The sequence below is a fragment of the Otolemur garnettii genome, unplaced genomic scaffold (assembly GCF_000181295.1).
Source record: "Otolemur garnettii isolate 467f Iridium unplaced genomic scaffold, OtoGar3 scaffold00006, whole genome shotgun sequence".
Lineage (NCBI taxonomy): Eukaryota > Metazoa > Chordata > Mammalia > Primates > Galagidae > Otolemur > Otolemur garnettii.
The window spans coordinates 22,997,993-23,021,272 of record NW_003852401.1 but is presented as its reverse complement, the minus strand read 5'-3'; the positions used below and the strand labels follow the sequence as shown (position 1 = coordinate 23,021,272).

At 42.9% G+C, this 23,280-nt stretch overlaps 1 protein-coding gene across 1 annotated transcript in view; it reads right to left on the bottom strand.

The window, feature by feature from the left end:
* GLIS3 (GLIS family zinc finger 3) overlaps positions 1 to 23,280 on the bottom strand; it is a 448,158-nt gene that overhangs the window by 10,222 nt on the left and 414,656 nt on the right. The window contains exon 9 of the mRNA XM_012813159.2: positions 15,621 to 15,796. Coding sequence (XP_012668613.1) covers positions 15,621 to 15,796 — 176 coding nt within the window. The remainder of the gene's footprint in view (positions 1 to 15,620; positions 15,797 to 23,280) is intronic.

Genomic DNA, 23,280 nt, shown 5'->3' with positions numbered 1-23,280 from the left:
GGGGAATTCACCTTGCTCTAAATCCTTCAAAAACATTCTGTAATCCATGACAGAAGCCAATGAGGAGAAAAGGGGGGGGAACATCAGTAAGTCTCTGGTAAAGCTTCAAAGGACCAGGAGAATAGTCTGTCAGGTCACATCTTCTCTGTCTGATTCTAGGCATGCAGACTCTTTACTCAGAGAAATGCCTGGGGAATCCTATACTCACTCAATATTTTGCCATGTAAACACACACGTTTTTCCCCAAATTTTTCAGGAAAAGCTAAGGATACACGTTACATTATACATGGTATATAGGTAGTACTGCCCAGCCGCTGTACACTCCTATCTGGGCCTGCTGGGTGTATGGGGCTCCAGCTAGGAAGGATCTGGGATCTGGTGGGAGTGGGCCAGAGTGGCCTCCACTGAAGGCTGAGGTGAGGGGAAAGGGAGGTGGTGGGGCTGGCGAAGTACACCAGGGCTGTGCCATGCAGGGCAAGAACTGATCCTGGAGGGGCTGGGATCCCCAAGCAGACCCCAGGGACCCTTCCCCTGGCTGCCTGCAGGTCCAGGAGCCTCAGAAGCTCTAGGCATGCTAGTCACTCACAAGGCTATCTTCACTGTGCCCGAGGTGGTGGGGATGGAAGGGCTGCTGGGAGAGAGGAAAGGGGCAGCCTGTACAGAGCAGACAGCTGCAGGGGGTGGGAGGCAGTGTGATCTGCACCCCTACCGGGGAGACTTATGTATCTATCTCAGTGGAGAACCAGCTACTCTCTTGAGGGGCATTTTTCTAAAAGATTGGACCAGAAACATGAGTGTGCATCGTACACAGGAGCACACTTTGCAGGGCAAAATACAGTACGTAGTACCTTAGTATCAGGACACCCTCAAGGCTCCTTCTGAGGTTTCAGTCTGACACTTCTGTGTAATTCAAACAAATGTTTCCATTTCACAGGCAAAGAAAGGGAAGCTGAGGGACTGCTGAATACCTCGCCTTTCTAACCAATACTTTGTTTATATGACGCCATGTCAATAAAAGTGGGGAGTTGATCCGACAACTCTAATATTTCTAAATATCCAGATATTCATGGATTTCGTCTTCATCCCAAAACACGCAGGCAGCAGAACCGAAACAGCAATCACAGGACCTCCAGAGTCTTCTCACTGGCATTCCTCTGGCTTTGACATTTTCACACAATATTTGGTTAGTGTTATACCAATCACTCAGAACTCTGTCCTAAGGAAGGGAAAGAACTAATATTTGTTTGAAGATAAGCATTGTCCTAGGTGTTTTATATAGAAAATCTTCATCCTTACAATAACTTTTTAGCTAAATATTATTGTCCCTAGTTGATAGACAAAAAAAAATGAAGTTGAAAATAGTTTATCCAAAATCTCATAGCTACCAAATTTCAGAACCAGGACTTAAGCCATGGTTTATGTGGGGACATAGTTCACATCAGAATACTGGGTTTAAGCTCGTGACCAAAAACAAAATCTTGCCATTTTTACTGAGGTCTCTCATTGCCAAGTTGCAGCAAAGTTAATCCGACTGGGTCTGAGTAATGTTTTAGAAAATATGAACATTCTCATGAGGGGAAAAAGTAACGGATTAATTAGTAAAACTGGTCAAATCAACTAATCACTAAACAATTCTTAAAACCCCCAAGGGTAGAAACAAACCTTTCAGAAATTTCTCATGGCCAGTTTTCTGTTTTAGCTACTATTTTATTTTGATCAGTTGCCTGAAAAGCTTGATAAATGACTTTCTTGAGCCTCATTTTCTTTGAAAATATAATACCCATTTTATAGGGTTATGGAAAACATTATGTATGGCAGTGTTTATAAAAGCAGTTAGTGAATTCCCTGGCACACAGTAGGCTGTCAGTGAACAGTAGCAATTACATGACCATGAAGTAAGTTTAAACATACATAAAGGCTCTGTGTAACACGTACACAGTTCTAAAGCAAATTTTCTCACATAACCCACCTCCGTATAAAAAGATGCTGCTAAGAGGCTGGGCACAGTGGCTCATGCCTATAATCCCAGTACTCTGGGAGGCCAAGGTAGGAGGCCAGCCTGGACAACATAACGACACTTCATCTCTGCAAGCACATTTTAAACATTAGCTGGGTATTGTGGTGCACACCTGTAGTACCAGCTACTTAGGAAGCAGAGGTAGGATGGCGGCTTGAGCCCAGTAGGTTGAAGCTGCATTGTGCTATGAGATCACCATTGCACACTAGCCTGGGAGACAGAGAAAGACCTTATGCAAAAAAAAAAAAAAAAAAAAAACCCAGAAAGAAAGAATGAATGAAAAGAAGCTGCTCTTAAAGGTGAAATATCCACAGTTTGGTTGTCATTTTTGGCGAGGCTCTGCGTCTTAGCCACCATCATCACCCAGGTCTTCACCTGAGCTGTAACTCTACTAAGCTTCCTTCCTTGAAGAGGCAGAAAGACTTGACTCTTCATTTTAGTACAGAGTCTATAAATGGGGAAGCTGCAGGAACAGCTCACAGACTGTGTTAGGAAGACAGATTTTTCTTCAGGCTGAGAACTGAACCAGCTTGCAAAGCACTTGAGCTATTTACGACTGACATTTAAGCAACTACTCTACCAAGAAAGAGGAGAATAATGGAAATAATAACCCTTAAAATCCCATTTAGGCACGTTCTTAGTGATGGAAGCCCGCTGACCATCGGAGCAACCGCCTGGTCCTTTTGCTCTTGGACAGATGGTTTGTAGCATGAGAGCGTCTAGTTAGAAAAGTCCACCTGGTTCCAAGAAGCAGGGCCATTTGCATCTACGGCTCCTGCTGGCAGCTTGCAGGCCACAGTGAGATGTGCTCCCAGCGCTGGGCGTTCTTTCCTTGGAGCCCCTCACAGCGCTTCACCTGGTCTGCAGGGAACTAGAAACAGCATTTATCAGTGTGAAGCACATGCTAGCCCTCAGGCTCGTATTCTCATTTCCAGGGATGAGGAAGGGGAGGAGGAGGGGGGCCTGCCCCTGATATCTGCGAAGGGCTCAGTAAGAAGAAGGAATGGGCAGAGCATGTTGTTGAAAGGGACAATCAGGGGAGGAGACAGAGCAGAGTGGGGAAGAACGCATGCGTAAAACGCTCTCGGTCAAAAGATGGGATCAATTTCCATTTAAATACCCCCAACCACCCCAAACCCTAGCACACGGTGGCCTACGGTTTCCAAATTCTCAAAATGATAAGCTGCCAAAGGAAACTAATTGCAATGTGTCTCAGAAATTGCATGCATGGATATATACAATTAGAGTAAAATGGCTCAGTGATAAGGCACATTTAGAAATTTCATTTGGAAAATTGAAATTATATGTGTATAAAATCGAGACTCTCAAAATCTATAAAACCTAAGGAATCTGAGATGGGGTTGAAATTCAGCTTTGCCATTTCCTGGCTGTGCAGCCTTGAGAAGGCCATTGCCTCTCTGAGTCTGTCATCCCCTATTTATAAGAGGAAAGGGTGATACTTGTGTGGCAGTACGATCCTTGAAGCAGGAAGGAGAAGCAGCAAAGGAACAAATGATTCAATGACCAGTTGCCCATGACTTGCCTCCTACACTCTCATCACCTGCCAGGCTACTCTCTGTAACTCAAAAATCCTGGTTGCAAGTGAGGCCTGGGATGAAGGGTGCAGGATTCAGACCCTGTGTATCTAAATCTGATAGTGGTGTGAAGCACGCACTGCCCACTGGGTAAGGTTGGTAAGAATAAGTTGGGACTGCTGGCCCACGTGCCCCTATTGTAAGGGGCTGCAAGGACCAAATAAAAGAATAAGTGTGGAAATATTTTGCCAAGAGTAAAACCCACTGAAAATTCTAGCCCCTACTGTCTTGCTATGAGGCCTGAGGTAAAGCTGCCCATGGTGGTGTCAGGCTCTTTCCCATAAAGCTCACAAGCAATCTTTTGACTTAGGAGTACTTGGGGCTAAACCAGAGAAAGGTGAACATGGTGAGGAATGCAGACTTAATTTTATCTGTCCTGTTCTTTCCAAGCAAACTTTGCTGTAAGAAAGGTCTAACAGAGAAGAAGATTCCAGACTGAGATTTAAAGGGATGTTAAAAGGAAATAGTGCTGCATCTCAATTCCCTTCAGCGTACCCTGAGTCCATGAGAGCCATCTGCTTCTCTATAGCTTCTTCAAGGTCGTCCCAGGAGATAAAGGAAGATGGATGGTGGAGAGTATTCACCTCCTCAGCCACAGGAGAATTGCTTCCTTTGGATTGTCTCTGATTAGAAAGCCATGGGGAGGGGGACACTGAGCCTACACTTAGGGTCTAGGCCGATGATTCTAAAAAATCAGCTCCACCTAGGCAGGGGTTTTAAACATGCACATAGCTGGACTCTAGCAGATGTAGTGAATCAGAAGCTCAGGAGGAAGGTCCCAGCATTCTGTGTGTTTAACAAGGTATCTCTTACTTCAAAGTTTGAGAGCTTCTAAGAATATCTTCAGATGATTTACGAACACCTGAAAGTTTTCCAAATGAAATACCAATTAAAAACAAAAAACACAGGCCAGTGCTGATTTCATTTAAAATGGGGAAGGAGAGCTTTTCCCACTAGCATCTTTTCCCCTTGGGCAGGCGCCTAGCCCTTTCTGCCAGAACCTGAGGCTCTTGAGGATAAAATGACTGCTCTAAACTAAAGTGGCCTTGAATTACACACTCAGCAGACTCGGATCCAGATGACTGGCCTGTCTCTCACTTGTCAGTTCTTGGTCAAGGTGAAATCACAGGACCTCATTTGAATGACTCAGAGGCTTGATCTCACTGTTGGCCCCCTACTGATCTTGTGGCCTAGACTTTTGTTGTGTAGCTATGAGCAAACTCCCACATTATATCTGCTCTACCAACTAGGTAACTTTTTGCTTCTCCAAATCTGAATCTGAGATTATACAAACTTCCAGCTCTCCATTACAAGAGTAGACTCCATCTCCCTCCTGTCAGTGATCCCACGATTTAACTATTTCTCCCCCTGAACCACCGCCTCACCACTAAGGCTCTGTTACACACTGTTAGGCCTCCCCAAACCCACCACTTAAACCATCATGTTGAGATTAAATGTAGGCTTGAAGTAAGAGTAGAGAAATCTATGTGTGGCTTTGAGACAGCAGAGTGGATATTGTATTTGTGAAACCCGACAAATATCACTGATCCCAGGAGCTCTAGCACCTTCTTCCATCTGGCTGCCAGGAAACTTGCTTTTTCATTTTGTCACACCTTGTGCACATTCATCATTAATAAGGACAATCTGATTTATGATCTATCATCTCTGCTCCACTTTACCTGTAGACAGACCTCACTGCTACCTGGGAGGCCCACTCTGATGAGTGCGTCTAGTCTACAGAACCCTTCCTTTCCTGCTTAATCTCATTCCACTGTACACAAAACTCTTAATTTTAAGGACGTATTAGGCATCTCAAAATAGTCAAGTGCTACAAGAAACAAATAGATGACAAGATTCCATGTCTACACATGGTCCAAGAGGAATATTCTTTGATGATTGAGTTCAAAGGCTTTGCTTGTCAGGGAATACACCCTACTAAGTAACATCACAGACTCTGGATACCCCTCAGATGTTAAGTTTAGGACGGGCAGGGATTTTTGTTCATTTTCTCTGTTGATATACCTTTCACACCTAAAACAGGACTTGGCACAAAGTAGGAGGGAATAGATGAATGAATGAGTGATATTCATGGCTCAAGCTGATGGTGAGAAGAGTCACAACTGAGCTCAGAGGTTCTGCTCTATGAACCTTGTTATACAACAGTTCAGAAAATAAGGTGACTTCCCTTTCCCTTGCTAATTTATTTATTTATTTATTTTTGATGGAGGAAGAAACAAAGGTGATGGAAATATTCCGGAACCTGTGACCTGAAGGGTTTGCTGCTCTCTCTCTTACTTTTCTGCTTGATGACTGAGAGGCTACTGAGCCTGAAGAGAGAAAACAGAGGAGCAGGAAAACTGAGCAACTCGACTCACCCACAGAACACTTTATGCTGCGTTAGTAGCTGGGTGAGCTCTTTGATTTTGGAATGGGGCTTGCCATGTGGATATCACAGAGCTTACTCAGCTCCTCTGAACTTCATCTTGAAATTGGAGTCAAAATATATTTCTTACTCTCTTCACAAGATTATAATGAGGATGCAGTGCTCATGCAACAAATATTTTATTAAGCAGTTTCTACACACCCACAGGTAGCGGGTACTAGTAAAAATTATAAATGTAAGAGTAATTTACATAATACATAATTTTCAAATATAAATGTAGGCACTGGCACTGACCTCATTAATGCTCATAAAAACGTGGCATTAGCACAGAACCACAGGTGCAAAGAACCTTGAAATGGGTTGGCCAATTCAGAGTTCCTGAATCATTCTACTATAACGACAAGAGAATTTAAGAACTTGCCTTGGGATGTGTGATAGGACGTTGAGTTTGGTGACAAAATGTAGGAAGGGAGAATTTGATCGTTACCTTAAATGATTTGGAAAAACGTCTGGCTATATTTCAACAGACTTGCATTTTGTTAAGGTCTAGTTCTCAAAGACCTCGTACAAAAAATGTAATGGAGAGTCTGAACCATCTGGTTAGAGAAGGAAAATCCTGTCATCAGAAGGAGCATGCGGCTCAGGGCTGTGGCTCAAGTCGCTAAGGCACCAGCCACATACACCTAAGGTGGCGGGTTCGAATCCAGCCCGGGCCCGCCAAACAACGATGGCTGCAACCAAAACATAGCCGGGCGTTGTGGCAGGTGCCTGTGGTCCTAGCTACTTGGGAGGCTGAGGCAGAAGACTTGCTTGAGCCCAGGAGTTGGAGGTTGCTGTGAGCTGTGATGCCACAGCACTCTAGCCAGGGGGACAGCTTGAGGCTCTGTCTCAAAAAAAAAAAAAAAAAAGAAGGAGCACACACAATTTTAAGTAAATCAATGAGAAATGAAAAGGAAACTGACCATGTCTTGCAATGTTTCTGAGCTCAGGTGATCTGAATGAGGGCAGATAAAGCCAGTTCTGGTGTTTTATTGCATTTGTTGTTTTGTTTTATTAACACAGTGGCCTCACTAACCAGTAACCCAGATGTTCCTGATGTGTGGTTGTTTAGTTTTCCCTTTTCCTTTAAGGAAGATCCACTCATAGCTATTCACATTTTTTTTCTTCTAACCCACCAATTCTTTATCATATTTACAAGGAAAGTTCCAATAAAAAATACAAAAATTGGGTGGCGCCTGTGGCTCAGGGGTGCTGAGGGCACCTGTATATGGGGTGCTGGTCCCATATACATAGGGTGGCAGGTTCAAACCCAGCCCCAGCCAAATTGCAACAAAAAATAATCGGGTGTTGTGCTGAGCACCTGTAGTCCCAGCTACTTGGGAGGCTGAGGCAAGAGAATCACCTAAGCCCAGGGGCTGGAGGTTGCTGTGAGCTGTGATGCCATAGCACTCTACCGAGGGTGATAAAGTGAGACTCTGTCTCTGAAAAAAAAAAAGAAAAGAAAAACAAAAATTAAGAGACATAGATTGCCATTAACATGTTTAGCTCCTCTGAAGAGTCTAACAGAGCAGCTACTAAAATGAAGTTATTAGAAAAATATTTAATTGCTTTTAGGAGCTCCATTCCTTAAAGGGTAAATTTCATGTGTTTTCATCTATAAGACAGAACATTTTCTTCTGGAAAGATGTCATTACTCCCCCCAAAGAGTGAAAAAAGCACTAAATGTATAAGATTGCTTAGACAGTTTCCTATAGGTGCCTGTAATTTAACGGGTAGAGAAGTCCCAATAGTCAATCCAATGGAGATTTCCTGGATATTTGCTTCTCATCAATAAACCTTTGAGTTTAAATTAGGGAAACAAACTGTCATGCCGCAAATGACAGGGTAGGTAAACTGCTGAAATAAAATAAACACCCAAGTCCCAGTTCCTGTTATTTAATCCCTGTTGTTATTACAATTGCCTTTAGTGTTCAATGAAAAGATGGTCAGTCCCATGACTAGCTAAAGGAATTTCACTACCCCATACTCAGCACCAGCTCACCAGCTGTGTCTCAGGTGTCCTCTTTTAAAATGCAAATCCTCAGGAGGAGTGCTATGAATCTACTATATTTACCTTAACACGTGTATGTAAGCGAATTAGGAGGTTATCCCATGTTCTTTGGAGAGAGGGCTTAAGTTGGTCAGCACTGGGTATCTAAAGAGGGGGGCAGAGAGGTGTCCAGAGACAAGAAGGGCCCTGGGAACTTGACTGGAAGTCATATTTTTGCCAAAGGCTGGCACCACCAATCAGTCTGGGAAGCCATGAGCAAAATCTCTTTCTTCCTCTTTCTCTTCTTTCCTTTCATTTATATTTATTCAATGGACATTTATTAAGCCCTTACTGTATGCAAAACCTTGTGAGAAGATACAGTCCTTGCCTTGAGGGAACTGACAATGTAATTAAGACGGATATTTTCATGCCCTTATTGATCAAATGGCACAGGAATCTGCTGGGCTTAATCTGCCTGTGTGTGTGCTTGTTAATTATGTATGTAGATTCTTCACAGTTTAGTCATTTCCAGGATCAATCGTACCAATAGCTTTTCTAGGTAAGATGACCATCTCACAGTCCTCCCACAAAACACGACATGCTGAAATGCTGCCTGTAGCCCCCCCACACCTAAATGTAACTTTTGTTTTTTAGAATGAGCACACTGTCAGAATTTATCAAGTGCTACTTATGTAAAACTGTTCTTGGAGTAATTTCATAGTAATTAAGCATGCAAGAGCAATTAAGGATTTGTTTGAACCTAATCATCAATCCCTAGTACTATATAAGCTTTAATAGCATCATGGCTGATACTGAAAATTATTCCTGATTATGACTGCTGATGATAACATCAGAATAACAGAGTGCACTCACTTGGCTCATTTCTTTTGTGACTATGTCACAACTTGCTCAGCAAAGTCTGTTACCCTGTTGATTTACAATCAATTATGTTTATCTTCCTGAGAGTTCAAGAAGTTGTGACACACACTTAAGTTCTAAAGAATATGACTGAGAGACTTGTTGCCTCATTGTTTCACAACCTCACAAGGCAACTGTGACTAGACTTCCTGTAGAGGGGCATGTTTACCATCTTTAAAATCTGCCTATAACAAAATAACCTTTACAGATTTAACACTATGAATCCCCAGCACTGAGATCCGTCATGGCTACCTCCCATAGGCCTCTTCCCGCGAGCTGTTGTTGCCCAATCACAGTGAGTAAACAGCCAAGAGAGGAAGAAGTTAGTTAAACTTGTACCTGCCACCTCATTGCCATTTAAATATCAATGCTCTGAGACTCCTATAGTTTGAAAGATGCTTTGGCTTTTGGGTAGGACAAGCCATTTACAACGTGTTTTGTTCTTGGAGGCCTGTTGGTAGCTGGAAACCCTTTGTTTCCCGGTGCAGTCAATTTGAACTGGGCTGACAAGCTTATAGCTCCATACTGAGGCAGGAAAATGCCACCATTGTCTGGGAGCTGACTGGCCTGCTTTTGGGGGGCTTACAGGCAGGGCACACTTTAAATCATGAGAAAGACAGCTTAGGAACCGCAGGAGCCATGACCCACAGGGAAGGCTCCTGCTTCCCGCCACTGCTGTGCCCATATCAAATGGTCCTGGCCGACAAGGCAAGCTCCATGGTGTTTTCCTAATGAAACCTAATAACTGGACCATGGATGACAGAAGTCTTTGTGCTGGGCCCTGGAGACTCTGGAGGGGAAAGCAAGGGCTAGCAGAGGAAAGTACAGAAACAGAATAGAAGGGATGAGAGGGGCAGAAAATGCAGCAGAGCCCTCAGAAGGAGGCCTCTGAGTTGACGGCGCTTTCCAGGAGGCCGTATGAATGCATCTATGGGGCTGGGTAGTACTCATCCCATTTACGAATCAGAACACTACCCAGACAGTGAGTGTCGGGCAGACCCTAACATCTGCCTAGCCAATAAACATGAACAGAACCCCATTTTTGTTAAGCGTGGCAATGCACGAAAATACCCACTTTCCCCACCTTCCTTGCACGTGACTAAGCCTCTCCACCCTCCTCTCTGCCTGAAACTGGGCCAAGATGTGTACAGGGTCAGCCCTCGTGATGTGACCAGGAGGCTGGAAAGTACCTGTTACAGAGGCCAGAGCAGGGAGTTGGGGGGAGGCTCAGAGGCCCTAGACGGTGGGCTCTTCTGCCCCCACACTGTTTCCTGTCCGACATCTTGCTGTTCGAGAAGAGTAAACCCATACAACTGGTGCTCCTGCTGTAACACAGGAAATAAACCCTAAAACGTCTCACGCTTTGCGCAAATGTGAGTTACAAATAACAGGACCTTTGGGGAAATTAGGATTGGGACAGACCACTCAAAATTTACGAAAACTTCTGATTACAGCAGTAACAAATATGTGCGTGTGTGGAGGGGAGAATCTGGGCAGCTGGGGCAGCTAGTTCAGCGTGTCTATAGGCTGCTGTGTGGTTATTAAACATGAACCAAAATAGCGACTGGAAATGTTGGCTCATAGGTGCCGAGACAACGGGTGACAGCAGAGTCCAGCACATGGGAGAGAGCAGAATCTGTCACCAGCAGAGGGCCAAGCCCGGCTGGGTGTGTACCTCTCTGGGGAGGGAGCCCTGGGCTTATGCTTATTTCAAGTTTTAGTAAAATAGAGCAGGTGGGCTGAGGGCTTTTTCATGTTCTTCTTCTGCTAGGGCAGCTCTCTTTGTCTAGGAAAGATTATGTGTGAACAAATACAACCCTGCGCTATCCTGACATCATCTCCCCATTGATCTACTGCATGTAAGGAAATGAACTCTTCACTTAGGTCACTGCGTCTGGGTGTTCAACACATGCACCCCAATAGAACCCCAACAGTTAGAGCTTAATGTTTCTACCCCTCTCGTCCCATTCTCTATACAGAGCTGTATAGTTGACTCCTAAAATACGGAGCTGCCTTTTTTATTCTGTAGCATTACACTGGGCATGGCACACAATCCTGTATGGACTGGGCTTGCCAGTTCTCCAGTCACGGCTGCCTCCATTCTCCAGCTGATGTATTCACTCCAGCCATACACAAAGCCCCTTTGGTGCTTTCCTCTATGCTCTTTCCTCTCATTTGTGGTCCTTATTTTTCCTCTCCCTGGAATGCCCTTCCCTGCTTGGCCTGTCCAGTGAGCGCTGGAAACCCTGTTCCAGCATCACCTCTAAGAACTCTTCTCCAGCACCTTCCTTTTAACAAATCAGGTGGCGTGTACATCTTGCATTACTGCATTGAATAAATGACATTCATGATTATCGGGTGCATAGTGGGTGACCAACAGACACTTGTCGAACTGAACTTGGTCTCTGTTTGATAGGACCAGCAGCGGGCAGATTGTGAAAGTGCAGTTCTAGGAATTCCCAAGGCATGCTAAAATTCGGGAGTGAATCAGGCATTTAAAAAGAAATTATCCATTAGTGCTGTAACAAAATGTACCAATAACATTTCTTAGGCAAGTAATCCAGGCAAAATTCTGATGCCTTCATGGGCAAGAGAATTGACCTACTGAGAAAGAAAAGCCCAAAGGACAAGCTCACACGAGAGTAAAGAGTGTTCTCACATCTACACCGAGAACAAAGGACTCATGTGTACTAAGAAGTTGCCTTGGAGATGTCACCCAAACAGAGACCCATAAATGCTGTTGACATTCAAACATTCAATGAAACAATACTTTATCCCCCTTACTAATGAAGGCAATATGAAAGAATGAGCTGGATGCAGAATCAATCAGAGCCTGACCCTGAGCTCTGGCCCTGGGTCAGATAAGCTAACTCGACAAAATGGTGCTATTAAGCTTTTCAAAGTGTGCTTTTCACAAAATTCCTCTTAATAAAAATATACACAGAGCACACAATGTCTAGGCTCACTATACACTAGTATCGCACGATTAACAAAGCTCGATGGGCCTTATCTTCTTCACCTATAAGACGGCAGCCTCTCTGAGTTCTAACTTCTCATGGCTTTGTGTAACGCAAAGGCATCTACTCACAGGCATCTAGATTTCTCCACGGAAAAATACAAATACATATTTATTTCATGTGCTTTTAACTTGGAAACATGTTGTTGATTAAGGATGCGGCTTAGAAATGTAGACCTCTTTTTAAAGGTACCTGTCTAGTTTGCCAAAGTAGTGAAGCCTAGACATTTTATATTCTTCTATGTCTTCGGTTCCCATCTCTAAAAATACAGTGATGACATTTATCCCTGACCTCTACCTACCGCAGGGAGTACAGAAAAGATAGGGGTGACAGCGCTCATTAAAGCCATGAACTTCTTGAAAGAGAGAACAAACACTCACTGTAGCTACAACGTTAGCAACCCTGACATTGCTTGGGGCTTTAAAAATCGAATTTTATTATGAGATGAAGTTCCCTGTTCCCAGGATGCTATATAACTCCATCCAGCAAACTCGTCCAACAAAAGCTGAAATGCATGAACAATAAAGGCAACTCATTAGGAAGGTCTTGTCTCATTCCCAGCACGGCACCACCCACGTGAAAAATAGTAGGAGAATTTTGTCCCAATCCTAAAGAGCAACTGATGAGACGTGAATGTGCCTAGAAAGCTGCAGAAAAAATGTTTTCAGAGGAATGCTTGCAGGTGGGAGTAAGGCCGCATCTGGATTCCCGCCTGCTAATTCCTAGTGGTGGCCCAGTGGTTGACACATGGACATTCTATCGGCACCTTCATCACAGCCCTCGCCTCCCCTGCCCATCTTTATGGGGAAACTCATAATTTCCCCATAGGCCAAACTGTATCTTGAATTTATGTTTAGGGTTGATGTTAGCAGTTTCTCACTGGCCACGGGAATTTTTAACAATTAAAATGTGAAAATTAAAGAGAACCCCAATAACTTTAAGTGGACAACATATTCATTATTTAACTAAAAAAAAAAAAAAGAGAAATGTGGGAGAAGAGAATTTTGCCAAGAGGCAGTGCCAAATGATAGGGTATATCCCATTTTCTGTACCCTCTTTTTTCACTATTCATTTGCTGAATGAGAGATTATTGATCACTTATTCAGTAAATATTTACTAAATGCCTCGCTTTCACCAAGGATCATGCTTGCCCTAGGGCTACAGACATCATCCCTATTCTCAAAGAGTCTAATAAAAAAAATAGTATGAGAGAAGAACATTACGTTAATTAAGCTCCTACTCTGTGCCAGGTGCTTTCCTTGTCAAATCTTCACAACAATTGATGAGAAAGGATCGATGAAACGCTCCCCATTTAACAAATGTGAATTGAGGCTCAATAATTTGCCCACAGTTACACAGTTCAGAGGAGACCACATTTGCATTCACACTGGGCTAATTCCAAAAAGTAGAAGGCAGAAAACAGACAAAATCACCCATTATCCGACCACTCTGATCCCAAACCACCAATATTTTAGAGACTTTCCTTAAAGGTTTTTTTTTTTCCTTCCCCCACATATAGGTTAATTTTTAAATTTTTAACAATGTGTTTCACAGTTGTAATCAAAGCGTGTTATACAGCATTTCATTGGAACTATGACACCGGTGACTGTGAGATGCTCCATTATTCAATATCGCACCAGAAAGAAAAATCACTGCCAATTATGTGATGCCACTGACTGTGAGATATGTCCAGATTTCAGCAATGTTAAAATGTGAAGGTAAAAAATGTGTGTCTCAGAATCGTGACCTTCTTGGCATTGCACGCAGCCCACTCTCGTGCTGTGAGCCTCCTGCCTGGAGGGGCGAGGATGGCTTGCAGCTCTGAGGGCCTGGGTCTCTTCTAGCAGACAGGCTTCTTGACGGGGCTGGCAGGCCCCCCTGAGAAGGCAGAGGGCTCTGTTTGTCTTTCTTACGCATGCCTGGCCCTGTGCAGAGTGAGCACTGAAGAAATAGTTCTTGGTTGAATAAATACATACCTGAAGCTTGAGAAGAAGGTTAAAAATTACCATATCCCTGAAGAATGGTACAAGTCCAAATTTTGTTGGGGAATAAGGGATTTGTGCCGCTACGCGGGGGACATGGGAGAGGAGACAGATGGAACACTGAGCCAGAGGAAGTGGCCCTGCTTCTTAAGGCCGTTTGCTTCCTACAGCTTTTATACTGGCTTCTCTCTGCTGTTCAGGCCTTTACTCTGCTGTCAGTACCCAAGCTTCATTTCCCAGCACCTTACAAAAGGACTAACAGTTATTCACACTCAGTGAATTACTCAGTGAATCACTCAGTGATTTAGATTTGTTTGGGGATACCACCCATTAATTTTAAGGAATAACTCATACAGGTAAAATTTAGGAGTTAGCAAGAGGTGGATGGAGGAGGGCCATGATTTTCATAAGTTGAAACACTTAAGCCTAAATAGGAAGCATCTCTTCTGCTTATACAGAAGGACTGACTGCGCCGGGGAAGTAAAAGGCTATGACAGTTCGAATCTATATGATTTAGCAATCCAACCTGCTATGGGTGGTCATGAAGATATTATATGCCTCAACTGGCAAAATGGATGTAAGTCAAGAAAATAATTTAAGGCAGACTTAGTTCTCCATGCATGTAACCCATGAAACACAAGATCTGAACATTTTGAAAAGCACTGTGATTTCTCTTGGTTTTCTTCTGTCCTTTTCTTCCCCCATTGCAGGTGTCCTCAAACTACAGCCCGCGGGCCACATGCAGCCCGCCTAGGACATTTATCCAGCCTGCCAGGTGTTTTTGCTGCCCCTGTCTGTCCTGCTTAGCAGCCGACTTGTCCCGGGGCCTGCAGTCTGGCCCTCCAACGGTCTGAGGGACAGTGAACTGGCCCCCTGTTTAAAAAGTTTGAGGACTCCTGAATGAGTGCCTGTGTGTCTTTAGTACATGTGGAGAGTTCTGTTATGTTCCCTATGGGATATGATGAGATATGATAAAAATTTTAACCTTAAAAAGAAATTAGACATTAATAGTGGAGCTAAGTTTTTTCTCATACATCTCCCCAGCCAGAAATTAACTGGCCTAGGCAGGGCAGTATCCAGAGGAGTCCTGGCCGCCCAGACCTGTGGCCTAGATGAGAGCCAGACCCAGGAGTGCTGAGGTGAGTATAAGTACTACCAGGGAGTACACAGGGGAGATGTAGTCTGAGCTTAGAGACAGGAGCAGTAAAATCAGCCGGGGGAGGGGGGAATCAGGACAGGCCTCCCAAAGGAGGTGTCATGTCCTCTGGGCCTTGAAGGATGGAGAGGATGTGGGCATAGGAGATGAGGACAAAGACCTACCAGATGAGAGGCATGCCTGGGCATAGTACTCCTGTTTTCCCTTCACATGGGCTGTTTATTGTTTTGGAACAAAACGCTGTTGCTAGGTTATGGAGCACTGGTCAATGAATGGATCGTTGCCTTGAGCTGACCGTTTGGGGTGTCATAAGTCCTACCGTCTCAGGGCCAAAGCCAGGAAAATACTATAGGACTTCATGCTTATTAAGTGTGAAATTTTAGAGGAAGGTAATAAAAGCCTAAGTCTGATGGAGAACAGAACATGTGACACCGACAACCAGTAGGTAACTAAGACACTTGACCAGAAGTAACAGCACCAAGTAACATTTCAAAACTCCCAGGACTGGCAGCCCTTCACTCACCATGGACATGGATACCATTTGGTTGAAAAGAAGAGTTTGTTTCTGGCTGGTAGGACTTCATGTGAGAACCCAGAGGCTGCTGGTTCTGGGGAGGCTGTGTCCTCTGCAGTATTGAAGAAGGAGCTGGGACTCTCCGGGGGCTGATGTGGTGAGGAGACGGAGCAGAGGGTGCAAACCTGAGAAAACAATTACAAAAGGAAACAAAGGGACGTAAAACAGCAGGAACCAAGACAAACTCTCCAGAGCCAAGTCCCAACTTCCCTTTCTGGCTATCCAGACTATGACAACCAGCCCTTTACAAAAAGCCTTCAGGACTTTTCTCTCCCCTCACTAACCACTGACTTCTCAGTTGAGATATTGAAGAAATAAAAGAGACCAACAAAGGGAAAATCTTGTCCCGAGTTGGATTTGCCAAGATTCTTCAACTGTGTTATGAATACACAGGGTTTGGAGACATTCAAAGCACATCTTTGCCAAGCCCTTTTTTCTGCTAATTTTTAAAATCCATTTGCATTTTAGGGGAAATTTGATCCGTATGTTTCTGAATCATTTACACTTAGCTCATAAACATTTTGTTTTGTAAGACAGATCTGAGGTCCAAGAAGTGTTGTTACAAGTCTTTATTATGAGCCTCTCTAATCCCGTTCTCTTTAAACAATACGTTTTCTCCTGCCAAGAATAAATTAACTGAAACCTCAAAGGTCAAGTGTGGTTTGAAACCCAGAACCCAAGAGATCTGCGCGGGTTCGGTGCTTGGCAAAGAACACTCCTAAGGGTGTAACATGAATGCCACATAGGACGGCTTTAACAGTCACATGCGCTCATCACAATGAGATTATTGGTAGTTTCTGAGGGTGGACGTAGTAGTGTTTAAATCAGGTGATATGTCAAGTAACATTAACCTGGACTATGAAAGAGATGATTGTACACTGATCTTCTAATCGTAAGATAAAACTGGCAGGATCTGACTTAGTAAGCTGAACAAGACAATTTATGCTTTCTAACATTTAAAGGACAGTGTATTTGTGAGAACAGTGTCAAACAAAGTTTGGCAATATCCGTAGAACACCAAAATGATACTCAATGTGCCAGTTCAGTAGAGGATAGGCACAAACACAGCAGAGAAAGGGGCAGAGAGGCCGTCAACACAGTGAAACAAAGCAGCAAAATAACGGTGGTGGAGGCAGGGACGACACTGGCAACGCAATGAATTGTTTGATTCCCCCCAAAGTTCCATGATACTGAAAAGTTTTAATCAGCTGTTTCTTACACGATGAAGAAAGACAGGCTTTGTTTTGCACTAACATCTATAGGTCACCATCTGCTTACATTGTGTGTTTCACGGGAATAAATAACTTCACTTTGCTGGGCTTTTGTGGAGGGCCATAGATGATAAAAAGAGAAAATGAACCAGCTAAGTTTATAAAGTAATTGGAAATGTTCGGAAACAGAGTATTTAATGAGGCAGCGCTTCTACATTAGATTGCAGTGGTAAGAAAGCAAGGAACAAAATTTTCTGTTATTTTCGCTTTTCCCTTGCAAGGTGGGGTGAGGCTGCGCTGGAAGGTGACATAGGAACCAAGAAGGGAGGATCTGGACTTGTTAACCTCAAAGAATTCAGGAGACCTTAAGCCAACCAGCTGCGTTAAGATGCCTACTTAATTGATCGTTTACATTTCTGCTGAAAGAGAATAGTAATTCAGTGTCCTGTGCTGGGTAAATATATGTTTTCCACATATTGTCTTAATTTGAATTATCCTGAAAAGATGTGCTATATGGCCTTGAGAGAGAGAAAACACAGCAAATGAATCCTGGCACTGCTCTGAGAGCATCTAGTAAGACTCCCATGCCAGGGCTCATCATATGGAGGCCAATTTCTGGAAGGCATGTCCTCAACGTGGCTCACAAGTTGCTCTGAAATTGTGGGAGAGGGGTGAGGAATTGTAGGATCACAGACTTTAGGGGTAGAAGGAACCCACATTACCACCCAATCCCAGAATCCCTTGGCCCTTAATAATCCCCAGGGACAGAGGGAGAGAGGACTTGAATTACAAGGCAACCCATGTCACTATTAAACAACTATTGCTGGTGTCTCAGGTTTAAATTTTTGGCAAGGAGTGAGATCCTTTGATTCACTCTCCAATTCTATTTTATCATTTGGGAATAAAAGATGCATAGATTATATATATGTGTGTGTGTGTGTGTGTGTGTGTGTGTATGATTCTATACAATTATGTGCTAATTACAAATCATTCTTACCTATTCATTCACGCAAGTTCCAAACCCTGATCATGCTCTCTTGGCTACCAAATATGAATCAGTAAAATAACAACACTGAGAAAAGAAAAAAATATGTTGGGCACACACTCAAGTTTTAGCACTGGTATCTCAGAGGACTTAAGTCTTATGCCCTCAGCTGACTTTAGGTTTTGCTAATTCAGACTGGATTTTCCTGTTACTGAAATAAATGAGATTATATAGTATAACTATAACTTCGAGACATAATATATTATCCACATAAAGTATTAAGAACAATTTTAAACTATTCTATGTGAAATAAATATACACCTGAAAGTAGGATTTGATTTGGAAAGAATTAGTACAAGAATTTTAACTTTTACATGTATTGAATGAAATGTGACAAGATGAGATCCTGATTATCCCGACAATTACTAGGGGCAAGGAAGTAAAGAAGAATTCATCACTTAAAAGTCCAGCATAAAAACTGAATGTATAAATAAGACTGATTTTCAAATACAGCGGATAAAACCACTTTTGTTACTGCCTAAAAACACTGCATGTCACTTTATTGAAAAAATCTTTCACAATCTAGTAATTTAAATTTAATTTTATAAACTTGGTTACTTGTTAACCAGCTCATAGTAGAGCAGAAAAAGGAAATTAAAATCAGGGTAAGAGAAAGGAGAGGCGTGAAGGTGGAAGAGAGGCCTCCTGTCAGAGGCAAGGCCCCTGGGAGCTTCCAGAAACAGTTACTGACAACTTATAGCCAGAGAGATGCCAGAAAAGGGACTTCAAAAGCCAAAAGTAGTGAAGGAACTGAGTCATTTGAGGCGATTTCATGCAAAAGCAAACAATAAACAAGCAGAAAACATGCATCCTTAAACAGAAGTTCACCAAGCAAAACAGACTGCGGAAGACAGTCCGAATCCCATTCTCTAAGTGTCATACCTACTTTCCAACCTTATTTCTTCAATACAGACACCCAAATCAAAATGCACAGGCTCTGAATATTCTGCCCTAAGAAGTTAAGTGAAATTTAAAAAATTGGGGGGGGTCTTTATCATATTTTTTAATTTCAAATTAATATGAGGGTACTAATTTTTGGGTTACATCATTCTCACTTCCAAGGTAAAGTTCAAGCTGGTGAGCCCTTCACTCAGGTGTGCTGTAAACCCTCACTGGTGTGCATTAGGTGAGATCCGGCCAATTGGCCTCCCTCCTCCCGCTCCCTCTCCCCCTCGCTAGACTATATTTATGTTTACTGTTTGTGGGGGCCTGCAATTGTTTATATATTAGTTTCATATTAGTATTGAGTACACTGGATTTTTTTTTTTTTTTTTTTTTTTACCATTCTTGAGATACTTTACTGAGAAGAATGTGTTTCAGCTCTATCCAGGTAAACATAAAAGATGTGAAGTCTCCACCTCTTCTTATGGCTGAATGGTACTCCATGGTATACATATGCCACAGTGTATTAATCCATTCATGGGTTGATGGGCATTTGGGTTGCTTCCACTACTTGGCAATTTTTTTTAAAATTCAAAGGAAGGTTAACTGAAAGATTTTTTTGATGCCAAAATAAATAAAAAAAAATTGACACTGAGGATTAATTGTAGCTATTTACTATTTTTTCCCCTATGGAATATCTCATCTCCTAATCACGTCAGGCCAAGATGACATCACTGTCATTTATGCTGAGTTACAGTGTGTCCAAGAACCAAAAAAGAGAACTTCTGAAATCCAAGCCTGTCCCCCAGCTGCTGAACTGCGGTTGACATTTCAGAGATTGCATCGGACATTTACTAGGCTCTTCTTTGGCCTTTTATACTTCTTTGAAACAAAAGATGATTTCTCTCTAAGTAGGTAATAACAGACTGGAAAAAAAAAAATCACCACTTACCAGAAACAGATCACACAAAAGCAAACCAGAGAACTGAGTCAACCATTTCCACTCATTTGGTGGAGGAGTTTGTATAACCTTAGCATAAGCAATGGTTTGCCAAGAAAAAAAGAAAGGGTGAGAACCAGGTTTTAAAACCCCATAAAAAAATCCTCTGGAGGAAGAGAAACATATAAAAGGTTTCTGCACATCCATGTTAGAGGATGTCCGATTATTTGGGGTTATTTACTCGTCCTCACTCCTACCCTTCTATAAACTCCTCCTTCTCTGCCTTCCTGGCCCCCACCCTTTGCTATCATGGAGCTCCCACCTTTGCAGTGAAGCAGGTCAGCAGCACTCAATCTACTCCATCAACAGTCTGCCTGTCTGTGTCCGCTGGGACCAAACAGTAGGTCCCAGTGGAGACAGTAGGCTGTGGAGGCTCACGTGCAGAAAAAGTGGGAATGGCAGGAAAAGCAGATGGCCAAGTAGAAGATAGGCCAGAAGGCATTCTCACCTGTGTCCCTTTCTAGTTGGGTAATCTCGAATAAATGCTCTAATTTCTCCCAGTGTCAATTTCAAGTGTAAGACAAAGATAACTTTGAACAGATGTGATGGCTCACATCTGTAATCCCAGCACTTTGGGAGGTCAACGTGGGAGGACTGCTTGAACCTAGGAGTTTGAGGCCTGCCTTAATATAGTGATACCCTGTCTCTACAAAAAAAAAAGTTCAAAAATTAGCTGGCTACAATGGCACTTCCTGTAATCTCAGCTACTTGGGAGGCTGAGACAGGAGGACTGCCTGAGCCAAAGAGTTCAAGGTTGCAGTGAGCTATGATCCTGCCACTGCTCTCCAGTCTGAATGACAGAGTAAGACCCTGCCTCAACTAACTAACTAAATAAAAAAATAAACAAAATCTCAACTCTTACTGAAGATAACATTTATTTATTCATTCAAGAAATATTTATTGAGCACTGACCAAATACATGGCACTGTTCTGAGTAGGAGGGACAGAGTAACAGAGGACAGATTTCTGTCTTTGGTGGACTTATATTTTAGTGAGGAGAGGCAGAAGTGAATAAATTTAAGTAAGCAAACTATGCAGTGGGATAGAGGAAATGAATACTATGGAGAAAAATAGAGCATGGGAAGTAAAGGGTGGGATGCATTACAATTTTAAATTGGAAAGTCAGGGATGTCACAGTGCTTAAGACAATGAGCGTGTGATCCTTTTGGGTGATCAGTATGTTTATGAAATGATTGGGCTAAATAGAATCTACATTTAAGTATCCCTGACATTAACATGTACCCCAGTACTTGAAAGCTGTGTAAGTCTATGGTTCCAGCACTGTATTAGAGCACTGGTAGAATTCTTAAAAAAAGAGTTCAGACTCTTTTTTCCAAATTCAGCTATGGAAACTAAGGCACAAATAAAGCCAGGCATGTACTCATCTGGCTAATCGTCTAGTTCTAGGAGTAGTTACTCTTGGTCTTGTGGAAGGGTCTCTTATCTTGGTACTGGGTTTCCCAAAGGAGTATCTCAAATTCACAAACTCATATAATTGTAGAATGTTCTGGGTGCAACCCAAGCAGCACTGTGTTTGGATGAGAACAAGAGAGGTCAAGAAAGCTGAAACAGTTTGCTCAGAGTCAGCAAGAGAGTTCCCCAGATGCCATTTTACCCCAGTATGTTAGGAGAGCCCTCTGCCGTGGAGCTGCAAAGCAAGCTGGGGTGGGGAGGTGGAGGAGGAATCAAAGAGGACTCCTGAGATTCCCATCTTTCCGGGGGTGCTGGAAGGGCTACCAGCATGCTACCTCCTACCTTTTACAGCTGGCAATGCAAGGGCTGCTCAGTTTGCTTTGGCCAACTTGCTCAACCCTGAGCTGGACTCTTCGCGCACAAGCTGGCACGCACCCTTAGTCTTTCAGTCCCCTGTCAGCAAGTGCAAAGTGATTTGTAAGTCGACGTATACATTTACTCCTTTAACAGAATTTACTAATGTATTGTAAGTCAAGCATGTGTCATAAATATTTCCTACTTTTTCTTCATTTGTGTGGTGTTTGCAAGAGGTTCCAGCCAACAATGTGGGACTGTGTGTTTTAGCACTGCTTTGGGGGTTAACACTTTGAAAAGGAGGAATTTATGTGTTTACATGATCAAATAGATTAAATGTTGGTATGTGTTTGGGAGGGTTTTTTTCCTCCCTCTCTCTTCCACAGCAGCTATAGACCTCCCAAAGAAGGAAGGATGCATTAGAACAGCTTGTTTCATTATATTCACACGAAAAGATATTATTGATTTGCTGCCAGGGAGTAGAAATAATGGATACAAACTAGTCTACGATGGATTTGGGGAGGTATTTTTTTTTTTTTATTTCCCCAAAGAATTGCAGGGTATCATCTGTGGTGGTTTTTAAATTCATCTGTGAAAACTAATCAATGAAAAATGGCTTTAGCAGTTGGCCCACTGCAGAGGGGGGAAAAAAGGAATCCTTTTCAAAACCCAAAAAGAAAAGCACAGTTTTAAGGATTTCACATCTGATTTAACATCTTAAAAAACCCCCCAATGATAATACCCCACTTTGTATAGCCAGACAGCGCTTCATTTTAGCAGACTTTAGTGGTCTTTATAACGATTTATGAATCACTTCATGAATTCCTGGCTGACTCATCTGGGTGACTATAGTATCTACTTATACTTCCCTTCTGTCTCACAAAAGAGACACTTGGACTCAGTTCAATCCAGATTTGTCCCCAAATGAATCACAGCACGTTACTGGGGGAACTGCAAATTGAATTCGGCTTCTGAGACAATCAAGACCAGCTTTCAGTAATGAAGAAATGGCCGCTGGGAAGTGTGGGTAATTGCAACACTGTCCATCAGGGCAGGACCAAAGCCCGCCCAGAGCTGTGTGTCCTTCTGAGGACTCTGTCCCCAAACAGCCAAAGAGTCAAATCTGTGCCCTAGAAGAGCTTAGTGTTTTTGTCTTTTCACAAAAGGCTGGGTCAATATTAACTGCAAAAAAGTCATCTGGTTGGACAAGACCAAGACTCAGAAATGATTGGCGGAGCCTCCAATGAGCACGACAAAATGAGGGCTGTGAAGTTGGCTGTAGGAGAAATGATCACCAAGGCTTTTTAAAGGAGGCTCTCATATATATCATAGTGAGTAAGTATTTGTGGGGAATAGAGAGGACAGAGTGTTCCAGAGGACAGTTTCTCCACTTGGGGATAGGGAGCATGTTATAAGTCAAGAAAACAAAGTAATCAATGCCCAAGGCAGTGGAATATATTTTTTCTGCTAAATGCTGAAATAGAGCCCAGGGCATTGCAATATTTCTCCCCTGTGGAAATGAAAGGGGAGGAGGGAAGAACATCCAGGGTATGTCTGAGAAATGAATTATGCAGGACCAAGAACAGGAGTTTTCTGGAATAACTTAACTGCAGAATTGGCTGTGACTCAGTGGTTTGTCTATTTCAGAATCTGACACGATGAGGAGAGAGAGAGAGAAGAAAAGTCTGATACTGCCAAATCCTC